This window comes from Schistocerca cancellata, chromosome 5, assembly GCF_023864275.1.
Source record: "Schistocerca cancellata isolate TAMUIC-IGC-003103 chromosome 5, iqSchCanc2.1, whole genome shotgun sequence".
Classification (NCBI taxonomy): domain Eukaryota; kingdom Metazoa; phylum Arthropoda; class Insecta; order Orthoptera; family Acrididae; genus Schistocerca; species Schistocerca cancellata.
In genome coordinates, this window is record NC_064630.1 from 1496959 (window position 1) to 1514728 (window position 17770).

General features: G+C 44.4%; 1 protein-coding gene across 2 annotated transcripts in view; it reads right to left on the reverse strand.

The window, feature by feature from the left end:
* Window positions 1–1316: 1316 nt before the first annotated feature.
* The window catches only part of LOC126188111 (cytochrome P450 9e2-like), a 68974-nt gene continuing 52520 nt past the window's right edge, over window positions 1317–17770 (reverse strand). For both annotated transcript variants that reach the window (XM_049929579.1, XM_049929578.1), the window contains 3 exons: window positions 16638–16859; window positions 10367–10630; window positions 1317–3912 (listed from right to left, as the gene is read on the reverse strand). In XM_049929579.1, coding sequence (XP_049785536.1) covers window positions 3740–3912; window positions 10367–10630; window positions 16638–16859 — 659 coding nt within the window. In that variant the 3' untranslated portion in view covers window positions 1317–3739. The remainder of the gene's footprint in view (window positions 3913–10366; window positions 10631–16637; window positions 16860–17770) is intronic.

Genomic DNA, 17770 nt, shown 5'->3' on the forward strand with positions numbered 1-17770 from the left:
CCGGCCTGGCGCCCTGCGGGAACTGCTTCCAGATCGGAGGGCAAATTCCAGCTGTCAACAAAGCCACGGAGCCACCAAAGATCGTGCTCCGTTACCGCGATCGATTGATCAATGCGAACCGATACAGCTCAAGTGGAGAGAGAGAGAGAGAGCCAAGATCTAAAACACGAACTGGTGTCGCAGTCATTACAACAAAGGCGTTTTCGCTGAGGCAGGACCTTCTTATAAAACTGCAATCGCCAACTTTCTCCCAAAAATGTGAAAATATTTTGTTATGGGCGACCTTCATAGGCGGAAATGATCGTCATAATTAACTACGAGAAAACAGAGCTCGCACGGAAAGATTTAAGTGTTCGTTTACCTTTGCGCTTTTCGGCAGTGGAACTGTACAGAAGTAGCTTTAAGTTGGTTCAATGAACCATCTGCCAGACATTCAGTTATGAATTTCAGAGTAATCATGTACATGTAGATGTAGACAAAAGCTACTAAAGCAATCTCCATGAGCTCAAAATAGTCCTGGCACAGTTAAATAAAGGATTCTTACTGATTCACATTGATACGGTACTTCAACCAACTGAACAGTAATTTATAATAAGCATGTGACTAATCCTCCATTGAGGATCCAAAAAACTGATAACTAGTGTCACATCAAACAAAAAAAGGAATTGTAGTATGTAATTAATATTTTCAGTTATAATTCTCCTTGGAAAATTATATTAATCGCACCAATAACAATATTTACCATACAAGTTTTCAGAAATAACGCAATCAGTCACATTTTATGATGTTTCAGTTTTTATTACACTATGACCGGCACGCGCCACTGTTACACGACTCCTCGACCTCTCCCCCAATGCTAACGAATAACCACAAAAAAGGTGTACCACCTGAAGACGAGTCACTAGACGATTAGGAACCGGTCATGGTGTGACAAAAACTGAACCATCACAAAACGTGACTAGTTAGAGTTATTTCCGAAAAGTTTAGTCATCACAGTCACACTTTTCCACATCTATAACGAATTAAAGTTTTATAATTACCATAAGTAAAATTAGTTCTCTGTAATCTGAAAAACACAGCTGACATTTTGAAAGTATTCCAGGTACTTCCATGTCTAATTTAAATCACTGAGTAAACGCATCAGGACGATGGCTCATTGCATACACGACAAAAGCCGTAAATTGCTCGATAAGGAACTTTCCTTTGTGCGCTGTTTGAACACAGGAACTCTGGAAGTGCTCATATTGTTGTACTAAGATGCAGGGAGACAAAGAACCAGTCAGAGATGTGATGGGCGTGTCACAAGCAGACACTCGTTTATTACGAACAAAATATACTTTATTGCTAAACAGCAGAGCATATGTTATAGAAAGGAAAATACAAATTCTTAGCAATAGTTATTAGCATACGCGCAAAAGCAGTTGGCCTGTAAAAACTACGTCTAACTAAACTTTATCTCCTTTCTCATTCTGTATGTGAAGATATTGCAGCAAGAAAGGCAGTCCTAAACCTTTATGAATAGCGCTTTTAATTTCTTTTTGTTATCTATCTGACTTGATCTTGTTTACCACTACCATTTTATTTAAAAAATGTTAGAGGTAACACGTTTAGAGAGTTGTAAAGGACTTACTTGGCTTACGTCGTTGTATGTTGCAGCTAATGCTACTGATCTTTGTCGTTCTGGAACATTAATGAAGTCTGTCTGTAATTTTTTCCGTAGTTTTGTGTTTCAACGTTGCTTGTATTGCATTATAATGATTTTATATACACAGATGCAACGTAAAGTATTATTTAGAACTAATATTGTTATTTATAATGTAATTTTGTTCCCATATAATAGTTAATTTCGTTGTAATTGGAGAAGCTTCGGCCCGCTTGGAAGATTAATATCTGTGGAGAGTGCTGCAAGGAGACAGTTGAGGAGCGGCAGTGAGTGATAGTATTTTACGATTACGAGCAAAGCTTAACAGTACGAGTGAGATGGAATGGCGTCATTTCAGGTGGTGAACTGTGCATTATCAGGTTCTTCATGCTCACAACTGTTTCTCAAATTTATGTCAGCGACAAGATCCTAAACAATTTAATTCTGGCCTTCTGAAAAATAAACGTTCAGGCTGCACGTAAGGGCCAGCCGTCCACTACTGTGTTCTTAATATCGAATGTACTCGATCGGCCTGTCTCGTCCTGAAACACAAAAGTTTTGTATGGAGTATTTCGGTGGGACAGCGAACAACGAGGCAACGTAGCATCGACGTCACAGATCCTGCAGAAGTCGTCTCAGGTAGGAAGCAGGTGTACGCACATCTCTGTAATCGTATTGCCGATTGTCAACCGACATTGCATTACTGCGAGCCGTCAGTATGATTCCTATCGATTAACATTACTGAAGTGCATTAGTAAATTCAAGTCCGTTTCCAGTTTAGTGTTCAACAGTCCTTGTCGAATAACACCTCAGATTAAACTTCTCTGTAGTAAAAGGCTATTTCAAATGCCAGAATTTTACCTAGCTGGCTCATAAAGAAGTGTGTTAAGGTAATTTTTATGCCTAAGCGTTTACAATCAGTTAAGTACGACTATTGTCTAATGCTGACATTAGCTTTATTGCAATCCGGGATCATTTATTTGTTTGTTTGTTACTGTATCAGTAATTAAAATTTCTCAGCAATAATATTCTGAAATCTAAAAGATCTAAATTGCCAGCATTAATAAGTCCATACCCACCAAATTATTTACTTTGATGAAAGGACATTTCCGTATAACAAACTGGCACCGCCTACATACATTTTCAGAGTTGTTTATTGTTACAGTAGCTCTTGCTAAATAGTATTTTATCTGTTTTTGTGTCCCACTAACATGTATTTATATTGCGTGTGATTGAAATGTGTATGTGTTCCATATCTGGTATCTCAGCCAGTCATTCTTAGAGACAGACCTAGACCTAACAGATGATTAGAAATATTAGGCTAGTTCAGGACAGAAGCAGTCTGCTTAAGGGTTGGATTGCATGAACAGGTGTGTGACGTTTTAAGCACAACATTTCACGAGGTGTTTTGGTGAACGTCTTATTACAGAAACTTTACGTGTTACGTACAAGAAGGTTCTTTGAAATCTTATAAGTTAATTGCGAAGGTGGGGGAAGGTATTAGCTGAGTATTTGCTTGTAGGACATTGTGGATATCGTTACAGAACACACAGCCGAGCGAGAGTGCGTGCAACTTTTCATAGACTGTCTTAACCGAAAAGCAGTACCGAGGAGAAGTTAGGACCGTTTTAGTGTGATGGACGATGTATTTGGGTAGAGAGTGTCAATACTGAACGCTAGGAATAATGAATGGTAACTCTCTAAAATGTGTCTTAATAATGCAACATAATGCCTGTAAAAGAGAGAAAGAATCCTACAGTATTTGACTACAAGATTAGTGGTGAACATATTGTAGATGGTACATTGTTTAAATATTTGGGAGTAGTTCTAAGAAACGATATGATGCGGAACAACGAAAACGTAAAATCTGTTACGGGTTAGGTGAGTGGAAGACTTAGATGTCTTTGCCTTGTTGCCTAATGTTTGGTTATCAAGTATATCGATCCCGAGCGGGTTTGGTGCGTTGTGCAGCTTGATGCAGATGCAAACGGATTACATTATCTTTCGACGTGACGGATTTGGCCAGTGACAGACTCGACAGAGGCGCCCACGACTCGGCAGAGCAGCTGTGTCTCCTACAGAGCAGCTCTTTCTCTCCTACAGAGCCGCCCTGCGCCGTACGCCGAGCCAGGCGCCCCCCTGGATGGAGAGGGTGACGCTGCTGGGCTCGATCTGGAGCGGCACCGGCGTCCTCTCCACCGCCTGGAGGCTGAACCTGGACAGCAGGTGCACCAGCACCACCTTCGCTTCCATCAGCGCGAACCTCTGGCCTGGAACAAGAGAACTCTGAGGTAAACACAACGCATGACCGTGTTAATGGCTCCTTCCTTCTCTTCGTGCAGGGGAAGGTCCCCCCATCGCACCTCCCTCAGATTTAGTGGTAAGAGGACCCAGCGGACAGCCCGTCCGAAACAGAAGAAAGTATACTGGACTCTGAAAATAAAAAAGCAAAATAGAAACTGTGAACGGTCGAAGGGCAAGAAGTGCAATATAGAGCAATCTGGTTGTTAAGTGGTTGCGGTGTTGGACTGCCACGCGGGCGAGCCGTGTTTAAACCTCCCTTGTGCCAATTTGCTTCAGCCCTTTTTCGCTCGGCCCTTTATTCGAATTGGTGTCCGTGACATGGTCTAACGTCAGTTTGCAAGGGCGAGGTGTAAGGTAGGGACCTATAAAGGTAGTTCATTCTGCCCAATTAGCAGCCGAAAGGCTTTTCAATGGGAACCGCAAACATTTGATCACAAGGCGACAAGTCAACCGAATCCTCCACCGGAAAACACGTCTGCCGTATCAAAAAATAAATGAAATATGATCGTATGACATTGTTGGCCGGAGGTCCCATTCGGGATCGGCCGCCAAGTACGGGTCTTATTTCGGTCGGCGCCACATTGGACGACTTCCGTGCGGACGATGAGGATAAACATATCACCCCGTTCACGAGCGGAGAAAATCTCCAGCGCGGCCGGCAATCGAACCCGGGCCCGCTGCGGGGGAACCAAGCACGTTACCACTGAACTAATGAGGCTTACTGCTGTGTCAGCCACGGCATTAGTGACAGTACGTTTGTCACGTGACAGGAATCTCTTATCGACTCTCCTAATTGCACAACTGTTAAGTGAGTGAGATATGCCTCCTTGTGCGACACAGGTGTTCGTATGAATGTGAATGTGCTCAGTCCCTAGGAAATGATGAAAACATAATAGCTTGTCACATAAGCTGCAACAAATGAACGCAACAATTTCACAATCACACATTTTGTTTGTGCTCTGTCAAAACATATGTCTTCAACGTTTTCGAAGTTCCTTTTCGTTTTGGAAGTCTTGACCCTTGAGTTCCTTTGTTGTAACATACGAGGTGCATTCAAGTTCTAAGGCCTCCGATTTTTTTTCTCCGGACTGGAAAGAGATAGAAACATGCGCATTGTTTTAAAATGAGGCCGCGTTCATTGTCAATACGTCCCAGAGATGGCAGCACCGTAAGGCAGATGGAATTTTACCGCCAGCGGCGAGAATGAGAACTGTTTTAAATACATAAAATGGCGACGTTTTCCTTACTTGAACAGCGTGCAATCATTCGTTTTCTGAATTTCCGTGGTGTGAAACCAATTGAAATTCATCGACAGTTGTAGGAGACATGTGGTGATGGAGTTATGGATGTGTCGAAAGTGCATTCGTGGGTGCGACAGTTTAATGAAGGCAGAACATCGTGTGACAACAAACCGAAACAACCTCGGGCTCGCACAAGCCGGTCTGACGACATGATCGAGGAAGTGGAGAGAATTGTTTTGGGGGATCGCCGAATGACTGTTGAACAGATCGCCTCCAGAGTTGGCATTTCTGTGGGTTCTGTGCACACAATCCTGCATGACGACCTGAAAATGCGAAAAGTGTCATCCAGGTGGGTGCCACGAATGCTGACGGACGACCACATGGCTGCCCGTGTGGCATGTTGCCAAGCAATGTTGACGCGCAACGACAGCATGAATGGGACTTTCTTTTCGTCGGTGTGACAATGGATGAGACGTGGATGCCATTTTTCAATCCAGAAACAAAGCGCCAGTCAGCTCAATGGAAGCACACAGATTCACCGCCACCAAAAAAATTTCGGGTGACCGCCAGTGCTGAAAAAATGATGGTGTCCATGTTCTGGGACAGCGAGGGCGTAATCCTTACCCATTGCGTTCCAAAGGGCACTACGGTAACAGGTGCATCCTACGAAAATGTTTTGAAGAACAAATTCCTTCCTGCACTGCAACAAAAACGTCCGGGAAGGGCTGCGCGTGTGCTGTTTCACCAAGACAACGCACCCGCACATCGAGCTAACGTTACGCAACAGTTTCTTCGTGATAACAACTTTGACGTGATTCCTCATGCTCCCTACTCACCTGACCTGGCTCCTAATGACTTTTGGCTTTTTCCAGCAATGAAAGACACTCTTCGTGGCCGCACATTCACCAGCCGTGCTGCTATTGCCTCAGCGATTTTCCAGTGGTGAAAACAAACTCCTAAAGAAGCCTTCGCCGCTGCCATGGAATCATGGCGTCAGCGTTGTGAAAAATGTGTACGTCTGCAAGGCGATTGCGTCGAGAAGTAACGCCAGTTTCATCGATTTCGGGTGAGTAGTTAATCAGAAAAAAAATCGGAGGCCTCGTAGTTCACACCCGTTTGCTCGTTGTTTTCATTTCTGTGAGACGTCTATGTGGTCTTCTCCCATTGTTCACAACATTTACTTGCGACGGCAACGTATTCTTACCACATGATTCATATTCTATAACCAGTGTATAGTATGACACTGCAGAGACTACAGAAAGAGAATAAACATTCCAATGACCAGACGACAGTTCGTAATGTTGTAAAAAAAAAAAAAGAAAAAAGCACGAGGCAGCTTTGAACACAGCTGGCCCGCACGGTAGTCCAACACCATAATCAATTAATCACGACACCATTGCTGATCTCACGCTACTCTTTATTAAACTTCTCGTTCTTGGGCTGTTCACTGTTTCTATTTTGCTTCCTTCTTCCTGTTTTCATGCTTGATCTGTGTCCAGTTTTTGTCGGGCTGTCCACTGGCCCATCTTACCATGAACTCTGACAGGGGAGCGGTGGGGAGTCTCCCTTGTTAGCGGAACCATTCCACACTCAAGAATTAAAAGCAAACAACTTGCGTATTTTTACACTAATATTTGATTGTTACTAAAATGTTTTCGATTTATTAGGCCCTCGTAAGGTAAGGATTTAAACTTTGCATTATATGGATGTTAGAAACTGTTCGAAATATTTGATCATGACATGAGGCATTAAGCGTGAAATGTGTAAATCAACCCTTGCGTACCACACCTTTACAATAATTTGTAGCTTTATGTTACTATACTGAACAAATGCATAGAGGAAGGTTGTGAATGTTCATAAATTACAAAGTAAATACAGGCCATTACAGGCGACACAATTTTCAAAATAAATTTAACATGGTCGTTAATTTGTAATACAACTTACAAACTTAGACAAAGTTAGAATGGTTTTGCACTAGGGAGACACAGGTACAAGGTGAATATTCACTGAATTAAAGGACGCAGCTTGTATGGAAATAGCATGTAGAAAGTCGAGACGTTGTTGTAGGAAGGAAGAGTACAAGATGAATCAATTATGCTGCCGAGAATATGTGTGTTCTAGTTCCAACATTATCAAAAACTACAGAATGTATGAAAACAAAATTCTAATGATGGAGGTCTCGGCATTCCAATAGGAGGAACAGTATAGCACTACCACAAAATTAAATGAAGAATGGTGTGTGTGTGTGTGTGTGTGTGTGTGTGTGTGTGGCTAGATAGCTGGTTCACGTGAACGTTGTGAGAGAGGAAGTTCTCATTTGCATCTGCTCATTTAGAACCTGGTGAGACTTTTGCGCCTAATGTTCATCGACATCAAGTCTAAGTTTTCTTTCTTTGTTCGCTGTATATAGTAAGGAAAATAGTTCCTTACTACTTAACACTTAACAAACCAAATTTCCTGCAGACTTCTACAGATGTGTGCTAAATTTGGCAAAACTACAATCATCTGGCTAATGCTGCCTCGGTGGGTGCCCTAAGAAGCGTAGAGAAAAGACGTCACCCATGGGAACTGTAGCTTCTCTTATTGGTTATAAATGGAGGCAAGGATAAGAGTTCGTCGCCAGTGTTGTAAATGTCAAATACATATTCTATCTACATAAATTCCCTGATAAATCAGTGTTGGTAAGTAAACCTAACAATAACCTACTGTAAAGAAACACGTTCGTCAAACGTTAAACCTGTTGTCATACAATCTCTTAGGCAGTTCTTGTGCTAAGATAGGAAGCGGTATGTAGGTGGTAGCGTTAGCCGTTGCCGGTTTTGCCAATGTGTCTGTTGATATGAAGTATCAATTGTATGTTAGTTATTCAAATAAGAGTCTAATTCCTATTTGTATTTCTCTGTTTCATTTGCATGAAGTACTCTCGAAGTCGAAGTAAAAATTACTGCGTAAGCTATTCACAGAGGAAATTAGATATTTATTTACAGCCACTGTATGAATGGAAATCGGAAAGTCACCAGCAATGGGGTTACGAAAACAACAGTTGTACTTTTGTTTGATAATTGTTCATCCTGTAATTTTTATATCTCTTATATCGTTAGTATTTGCAGTAATCTTCCACAGTTAGTTCATCAGTGCGGTTTACCTTGCAGATAGGAGCAACTATTACTTGGCATAAAATCTTGCCGAAAATCGTGACAGGTGTCGCAAATGTAAACCACCCTAAGCGGCAGACTATCCTCCATCCTATGTAGTCTCCGTCAATTCGGCCTGTAAACACTGAGAAGAGGTTTATAATTGGTGCATGGGGATGGTGCATCATCCATTTATCGAAAATTTAGGGTGTTCCAAAATCATCTTTACGCCTTTTTTGTTATTTCAGAAATGGGGATAAGTAGAAAGGTGTGTATTGAAGCATAAAATGTTCAGACGTGTGTGAATTCCTAGGGGACCAAACTTCTGAGGTCATCGGTCCCTACACTTACGCACTACTTAAACTAACATATGCTAAGGAGAACACACACACACACATGCTCGACGGAGGACTCGAACCTCCGAAGGGAGAGGCCGCGCAATCCTTGACATTGCGTCTCAAACCGCGCGGCCACACAACGTGGCGTATTGCAGCATAAAGTGGACGCCCACCGAAAGGTTCAGTGGCCTTATAACAGAGTCCAACACGTGCGCCATCTGTGGTACGCAGGAAATCTAGCCGATACTCTAGTCCCACCCATGACCAGGCTAGCATGTCATTAAGGTGTGTCGTTGCCGTTCTGATGCAAGCTTGCAGATCCAGGAGGTCCTGCACCGCGATCTGGTAGACAGCATCCCTCACAAAGCGACAGAGGAAAACTCTAATGGCTTTGTGTCTGAAGGCCTCGGGGGGCCATGAGATGGGCCCTCCTCTGACAAACCAGCGACATGGGAATGAGTTGAGAGCCTTCCTAACGATCGAGGCCTAGTGAGATGGGGAACCATCTCGCTGCAGCACGGGATCAGGTCGCAGTTCTTCGACCTGTGAAACTTTAAACTGTTCCAACATGTTCAGAAGCGGTTATTGACTCGTCTGCAAAGACAAACGGTCCCATCACACGACTGTGAAGCAGATCACCCCACACGTTTACCTTTGGAAATTTTGGAAATTTGTGATAAGATCCTGTGGGAGTAAACTGCTAAGATCATCGGTTCATACACTTATACAATACTTAATTTAACTTAAACTTACGCTAAGCACAACATATACACCCATGCCCGAGGGAGGACTCGAACATCCGACGGGGGAGTTTACCTTTGGACTGTCGCTCACAGTTTTCAAGTAAAGTGGGATTTCATAGTCCAACATCTTTAAATTGTGTCAGGTGACCATCCTGGACACATGAAAGCAGGCTTGTTCCGAGAACATAACCTTTCTCAGATAGTGTGGGTCGTTGTCAATGCGACTCGGCATCCCAGTTTCAAACGCTTTGCGCTTTGGCCTGTCATCAGGTTGAAGCGCAGGCAGCAGCTGCAACTTGTACGCATGAAGGTTCAGCCTCTCATGTGGCGACCCTGGTTGGCGCTAGCTGCAACTGTTGAGATAATTGACGGACTGACTTGGTTGGGCTCCATATAAATGTCTGTTGCTACCGCGCCACATCTGCTTCACTCGTCTTTGGCACGCCCAAAAGTCATCCTTTGCACACCACTTCCGGCTTCCTTGAACCTCGAGTACCACAGTCTGATGGTCGGAAGACACGATGATGTGCTTCTGTAACCTATCCGGAATTTCCGCTGAGCCTGGGTGTCATATTTGGTCTCTATCAAATACTCCCGACACTGTACCATCTGATGGGGAGTGACCATTCCCGTCAATAACTATGCTACAGAAACAAAAACAAACAAAATTTTAGGTGTGTGTGAACAATATGCCGTAAACCATATCCTTATACCCATCCCCCTTTCTGAAACATACGTGATCAAAGTTGTAAAGAGCATTTTGAAAGACGGTGTAAATGTTCAGGTTACTACTTCTCCTCCTCTTGGCCAAATCCGGAGGCTAAATCTTCAGCGTCAGTATGATTTGCGCCGGCTACCGCCGTCGTGTCATATCGTCGCGGTAATGCGACTTCGCTTTCGGCCGTGACGGCAAGTAACATGATAAAAATATTAAAAAAAGGTAATTATACTGCAGATTGCTTACCAATACAGATGCGAGGTCCAGACCCGAACGGAAAGTAAGTGAATGGCTTAATGAGATGCTTGTTCTCTGGACTGAACCTCTCCGGGTCGAAACGCTCAGGCTCCGGGAAGTAGTTGGGGTCGCGGTGGATGGCGTGCACGGGCACCCAGATGACGTCACCAGGGTGCAGCCAGACGCCGGGGCCGCCGCCTGCGGCCGGCAGCTGGTAGGAGCGCACGCACACGCGGTCCAGCGCTGTGCCCGGCACGTACATCCTCAGCGTTTCTGTGGACGTAGAAGGAACTCCGTTAATTGTAGAAAACACAACTCAAAGTGTGGCGGAAAAAGGTACATTTCTCGATAATTCACTGTCAACGTACGAAGAAGGAAGGAAGTTTTGGGTCAGACGTCCTGTCGATATCATTGTTAATACACCGTCGCAAAAAAATAATTAGTACACCTGGACAGCCGATGACAATTTTGATCTGATGACACCCTATGCTACCTGGGGGATAGTAGATGCACTGAAAATGGTTTCAATGTCGTCCGCCAACAGATGGCGTAGTGGCGTAGCTACCAGAGCGCCGTCTGTGACTGTCCTTTAACAGGGAGAGCTCACAGCCAGACATCTCAGTGTGGGGCAAGTGTTTGAAGCAAGCGGGAAACCGTGCCGCTGGGGCGCACTCGCCCTTCCTGCAGCCAACCAAGCGAGTTTGAAAGGGGTCAAGTTGTGACCTTCCGAGTGGCGGGATGAACCTTTCGGAAAATTGCCACACGGATTGTACGTGCTGCGTCAGATGTGCAAAGATGCTGGTCACGTGAACATTCTCACACCCGTAGACGATGTTCTGGATGTCCACGCAGTACAGATGCGCACGAGAATCGCCGTATTGTAAGGGCAGCAGTGACAGATCGCACGGCTGCCACGGCACGGTTAAGGGGGGTAGGACGTCAGACTGGCCGACTTGGAGCAGGAGAGGCACCACAGGACATTTTAATTTCCACACTCGATACTTTTACAAATAAATTCATTACATTTTGTCAGCATGACCAGGAAGGATTCAGAATTCATACTCATAGCAGTGAAAGTTCTAAAACATAATGAAGTAATTTTTTTTACGTGTGAAATTTCATCATTTTTTCCACTTACTAATGGCTACATTTGTTACTATAGGTACACATTCCCTCACAAGTTAGAGAGATTCTTCGATGAATTTTGCACAGCATACAAACCATATTTAAAACTGTATGAAACTCTAGAATTTTCCAAATCTGTTAAAAACTATGGTAAAAATTGAGGCAATTAACTATAAAATTTGTGTTTTTTGTAAACATGAAGTTTAAAATATAACAGTTCATTCGTTTTTTTCATAAATTAAACAAATTCTAGAGTTTTATACACCTGTGAGTATGGTATGTATGCTGTGCAAAATTCATCGAAGAATCTAACTTATGAAGAAAAGTGTACTTATAGCAACAAATGCAGCCATTAGTAAGTGGAAAAATGATGAAATTTCGCACGTAAAAAAAAATTATTTTGTTACATTTTCGAACTTCCACTGCAATGAGTGTGAATCCTGAATCTTTCCTGGTGATGCTGACAAAGTTTACTGAATTTATTTGTAAAAGTATTGACACTGGAAATTAAAATGTCCTGCGATGCCTCTCCTGCTCCAAGTCTTGTGAGCCAAGACGCGTCAACACGAACCGTTGTGGACCGGTCATTAGCAGTGGGACTGCGGGCACGCACATCTCCAGCGCGTCTTCCAGCAACGACTGGCGCCGTCAGAGGGTCACTTGGGAGATGGAATGGCGCGACGTCATCTTCAGCTATGATAGCAGATTCTGCTCGCGTGTACGTGATGGTCGTTTGCGCGAGGGCTGCCTCGTACGGTGCATTCGTCCGAGACATACTGACCCCATCCCGGGCCCTAAGGTTTGGGTTGCGATGAGCTGCAGCTGTCGTTCACCTTTGGGGTTTCAGGAGCGGACACTAACCTGCTCTCGGTACGTGCAGAATGTTGTTAGACTCGTTTTTTTGCCGTTCTCGCGACAGGAAAGCGATGAGTTGTTCCAACACTATTACGCTAGCCTACACACTGCCCTGCCCTGAAAGACGTGCAGCAACTGCCCTGGCCTCCACGATCTCCAGATCTGTCTCTAATGGAGCACGTGCGGGGTATGATGAGACGAGGAGTGGACACAACTCCGTCAACAGCTCGAGCAGGCGTTCCGTAACGTGTCCCAGGACAGTATTCGCCTTCTGTACGATCCACTGGGTGCTAGCGTTAGCACCTGCATTGCCGTCCATGCTGATATGAGTGTTTCAGCGTAGGTCGATTCCTGGTACCTCGGAACTGCTTGTTCTGTAAATGTAATCATTTCATGTACTCCACACGCAGTGTTGTAGTAATGAGTCTTGAGTAAGTTGGAAAGCTCTGAATGGATGTGCAATTTTTTTCCCCAGCAGTGCAGAAGGAGAGCAGCAGCTTTGGGTGGATCAGGATGTGGGGTGGCCGAGCGGTTCTAGGCGCTACAGGCTGGAACCACGCGATCGCTACGGTCGCAGGTTCGAATCCTGCCTCGGGCATGGATGTGTGTGATGTCCTTAGGTTTAAGTAGTTCTAAGTTCTAGGGGACTGATGACCTAAGATGTTAAGTCCCATAGTGCTCGCAGCCATTTTTATACTTAACTAACCTAAAGACATCACACACATCCATGCCCAAGGCAGGATTCGAACCTACGACCATAGCGGTCATGCGCTTCCAGACTGAAGCGCTTAGAACGTAGTGGGACAGCTCGACGTCGCATGGACTCTACAAGTCGTTGGAATTCCCCTGCAGAAATATTGAGCCATGCTCCTTCTATAGCCGTGTTGGCGGTACGGGATTTTTTGCACGAACTGACCTCCCAGTTTTGTCCCATAAATGTTCGAGGGGATTCATCTCGGGCGGTCTGTGTGGCCAAATCATTCGCCCGAACTGTGTAGAATGTTCTTCAAACCAATGACTCTTGCCTGGTGTCATGGCGAATTTTCGTCCATAAAAATTCCACGCTTGTTTGCGAACATGAAGTCCACGAATGGCTGCAAATGGTCCTCAAGTAGCTAAACATTACCATTTCCAGTCAATGATCGGTTCACTTGGACCAGAGGGTCCAGTCTATTCCATGCAAACACGGGCTGCGCCACTCTGGAGTCCCTTGTTGACAACTTGGTTCAGTGGCTTCGAGGGGTCTGCGCCGCACTCGAAGCCTACCGTCAGCTCTTACCAACTGACACTGGGATTCATCTGACCAGACCACGCTTTTCCATGTATCTAGGATCCAACCGATACGGTCAGCAGCCAAGGAGAGGCTCTGAAGGCGATGTCGTGTAAGCGAAGCCCATTAACGACAAATTTCGCTGCAGTGTCCTAACGAATATGTTCGTCCTACGTCCGACACTGATTTCTGCAATTATTTCACGCAGTGTTACTTGTCTGTTAGCACTGACAACTCTGCGCAGACGCCGCTCCTCTCGGTCGTTAAGTGAAGGCCGTCGGCCACTGCGTTGTCCGTGGTGAGAAATAACGTCTGAAATTTGGTTTTCTCGGCGCACTATGGATCTCGGAATGTTGTATTCCCTAACGAATTCCGAAATGGAATATCTAATACGTCTAGCTCCAACTATCATTCTGCGTTCAAGGTCTGTTAATCACCCGTCCTCAGGCCAGAATTACGTCGGAGATCTTTTCATATGAATCATGTGGGTATAAATGATGGTCCCACCAATCCACTGCCGTTTTATAACTTGTGTACGCGGTATTACCGCTATCTGCATATGTAGATATCGCTATGTCATGACTTTCGTCTCTTCAGTGTATTAATGTAATAAAGTATGTGTATTCCAGTATCACAGCGCAGGATCAACTATAATCCTTTCATCATAAGAATAAACCTGATGTAAACAAACACAAACGCAATAATTGGTCGTAGCACACGTACACTGGTCTCGTTACACTCTTGGAAGTAGGTCCTATTTATGTATTAGATATCTTATTACTAACTTACATTAAATGAAACTTTAAGACATTCAAACGTATTAACAGCCATTAACGTTTATCTTAAGCACGCTTTAGCTATGTAGTTTTTATTTCAAAAATCGTGTACAGTCGTAGCCTCAGAAACATTATGCTCTGATTTGTTAATGGGTAATATGAAACTGGCTGAGGCTGGTTTCTGTTCCGCGGTGAAACACGTGTGTGGAATACGGTTAAAAAGCGCCGAGAAATAGTCTGGTTTCAATGTTTTTCATGAATTTACTGAGATAATCGGCTTTGAAGTTTTTCCAGCGACTGTATGTAATACAGCTGACACACAAACACACATCGTACGTACAACGCAGTCAGTAGCGTAGTAGAACGGTAACCAGGTAATGGTTCGTTGCTTCAAATATCTCCAGTATCATTTTTTCCTCGTTCAATTTGAAACACCTACATCTCGTACTTATAAAACTCATCACCATTTTTTATGAATAAAGCACATCTTCTTGTTCCCAAATTACATATTGGACGCGAAATTCCTGTTTTCATCTCAAATACAAATTCTTAATTATAGATGTTTTATGAAAGACTGTTCATAACAGTTGCTTAAGTGAAGGAAACGTAACAGTTTTTAAGGCAAAAATGAAAAACCAAATCCTCTTTATTTGTAATGCGTCCATCGTTTTATGCCACAGAGGTAGATAACTATCGTAATCGTAGCCACATGAGAAACAATAATTTTCACATCATAGTGCACGTCATTCAGATGCTGCATTTCTTAAATTTTCTACTGCACCATTACATTATGAACCCAATGGAACTCATCTGGAGCTAAGTTGCGGGATCTGGACCGAGAAGTAACAAGACTGTTAAACTGCCAGATGTACTGGAACTAACGCACGCAGCTTTTTCACGTGTCAGTGGCGAACGCTGGCTGGATATAGAACGGCTCTTTATAAAAGAAGCAGAGATAATGCGGGGCCTGGTTGGCTTCGTGGCTCGTTATCAACGTAGCAGGCGACACTTCCAGAACTGAAATGTAATGCTCGGATTCGGATAAGGCAGGAGATAAGAGATTGTCAGACGACTGACTGCGATTAAAACTTCAATGGCTTCAGTATTCGACAGTACGGTGAAATCCCTGCAGTATGCTTTTGCATTAAACACAGCTCTCTCAGAAAAATTGCCCTATGTTTAAGCTGGAAATTTTCATCACTCTTGTTTGTAATTAGAATACTATGTCAGGTGATAACGAATGCATTTTATGCTTTCCGTCTGGTCACCTAAGAAGCGCGCTGTAGTGCTGGAGTTTCTGGGAATGTAATTTCATTCTCCTTAAGAGTTAAATGACATTCGAAGCTACACTTGTTTCTCTGCTCTTCTATTTTTACGTCTGAACTGCAACTGCTCATATCATGTCAGGTTATTTGGACAGCTGGTTGGGGAGTGGTGTGCAACTTTAATGCGACGGCAAAGCTGATTGTGCCGCATTATCACTCGGCCTACGTGCGTGGGACACAGCATAAAACGAATCCTTATGGTCCTACTTGACTGTACTGGTCACAGCTTGGCTTCCGCTTCAAGTGAAACGAAATCCAATGAGATTCAACCAAGTGCATAAGAATACATGGCGTAATGTTTACATCAGGTTTATTCTTATGATGAACAGAGTATAGGCAAGGGAATGAACAAGTAAAGAGGAGTCAAACACAGGATGTTGCTTTACCAAAGTTATGCATATCAGTTTTGGAGCCTGGCTTTAGAGAAGGCACTGGCGCTTGTGGTTTTGTATAAAAGACGTTGGGATTACACACAAATAGAAAACAAAATCAGAGTGACATGCACGGAGACGGCAATCAGTAGGCCAAGTGTAAAAATAAAAGGTAGATTCATAAAGTAAATTCATACAAAATAAAAACGGTATGAAAGACTCCTTGACGTGAACCAGATAGTTAAAAGGAAGTGGAGAGGTCAGTCAAACAGGTTGACAAATGGAGCAGAATAACGACAGCATGGAGTCCTGTAGAAGGGAAAAGGAGGAGGGGAAGACAGATGGGCTGAACAGCTGCCCAATCAAACCACACAGGAGAGACCAATGGTGGGAATTCAGAGAGGCTTTTGAGCAACAGTAGGACGCTAGTGATTAGCAAGAGCAGTAATAACAATTACATAGCATCGACGGATGTGAAATTCTTTGTTTTCTGAAAAGTGCTAATCAGAGCATTTCTGGCAAAAACTTTCATAAATCCAAGAACGTGAGAGCACGCACCAGAGAGCACCATGTCGAGGTACTGGCAGCCCGTGACCTGCTCGTAGCTGGGCTGCCCCCCGCTCTTCTGCACGACCTCGTCCACCTCCCTCTGCAGCCGCCTCTGCACGTCCTCGTGCGTGGCCAGCAGGTAGCTGCAGAACGTCAGCAGCGTCGCTACTGACTCGAATCCGGCGAAGAAGAAGAGAATCGCCTGTGCGGCCACGTCCTCATCGCTGAGACCTGCGTCAGGGGAGAATGTTTTATATTAAAGCATTCGGAAATAAATGCCGGGCCCTCGAAATGTCGCTGCCCCCTTAGCTTCCGTACCAATCTCGTAAATACTTTCAAACTTAAGCACTGTGGCAAAAATACATTAAATATGTGACGAAGTGGTATTCAGTTCTATTGCAAACGCTTAACGCCACAACTGGCCCGTTTACTTTGAACAGCAGAAACACTGTACGAAATAAAAAGTCGCGCATCACGAAGGGGTTGCACGAATTGGTCCCAAATTGATATTCGCACAGGTATGGACGGTAAATGCAAAACTGTGAACTTCAGTCGCCGATGGCTGAAAGTGTGATGCAGCTGAAGAATTCCACCGGTCAGCTGCCTGGGACAGTAGGCAGGGGACACGAGATACCAGGATGTAAAGTGTTCGCGAATTTCATTCCGCGTAATGAGTCGGGCAGTAACTGTGTCTCGGAGACTGGCGCGTTAACAGTGTACGCTGATGTCAGCGTTTGAGACAGGCGGACTTGTAACTGGGCTCAAAGAAGCCGGTTCACGTCATCAGCGGATCGCTCGACATTTGAGTGAGAGCGATGCCACTGGCTGGACACTGGCTGGAGTGAGTGCACTGTGGCCGAACATAACGTCAAGAAGGAACCGGCCGGGCTAGAGAAAAGACAGAACGAGAGGACAGAGGAACGTCAAAGAAGTACTCATAGCCCCGGATTCATCATTATCATCGATCCGACGTGCAACTGGCGCTCTAGTGACGGCAGGGACCGCTAATGGAAGGGCGGCTCGCAGGAGGGGGCTGAGGCCTCGGCAGCCCATGACCTCTGTACACCAGTATGCCCCATTTAGAGTGGTGTCGTACACATCCGGCCTGTAATTTCATTGACTGGCGGAGAATCGCCTTCAGT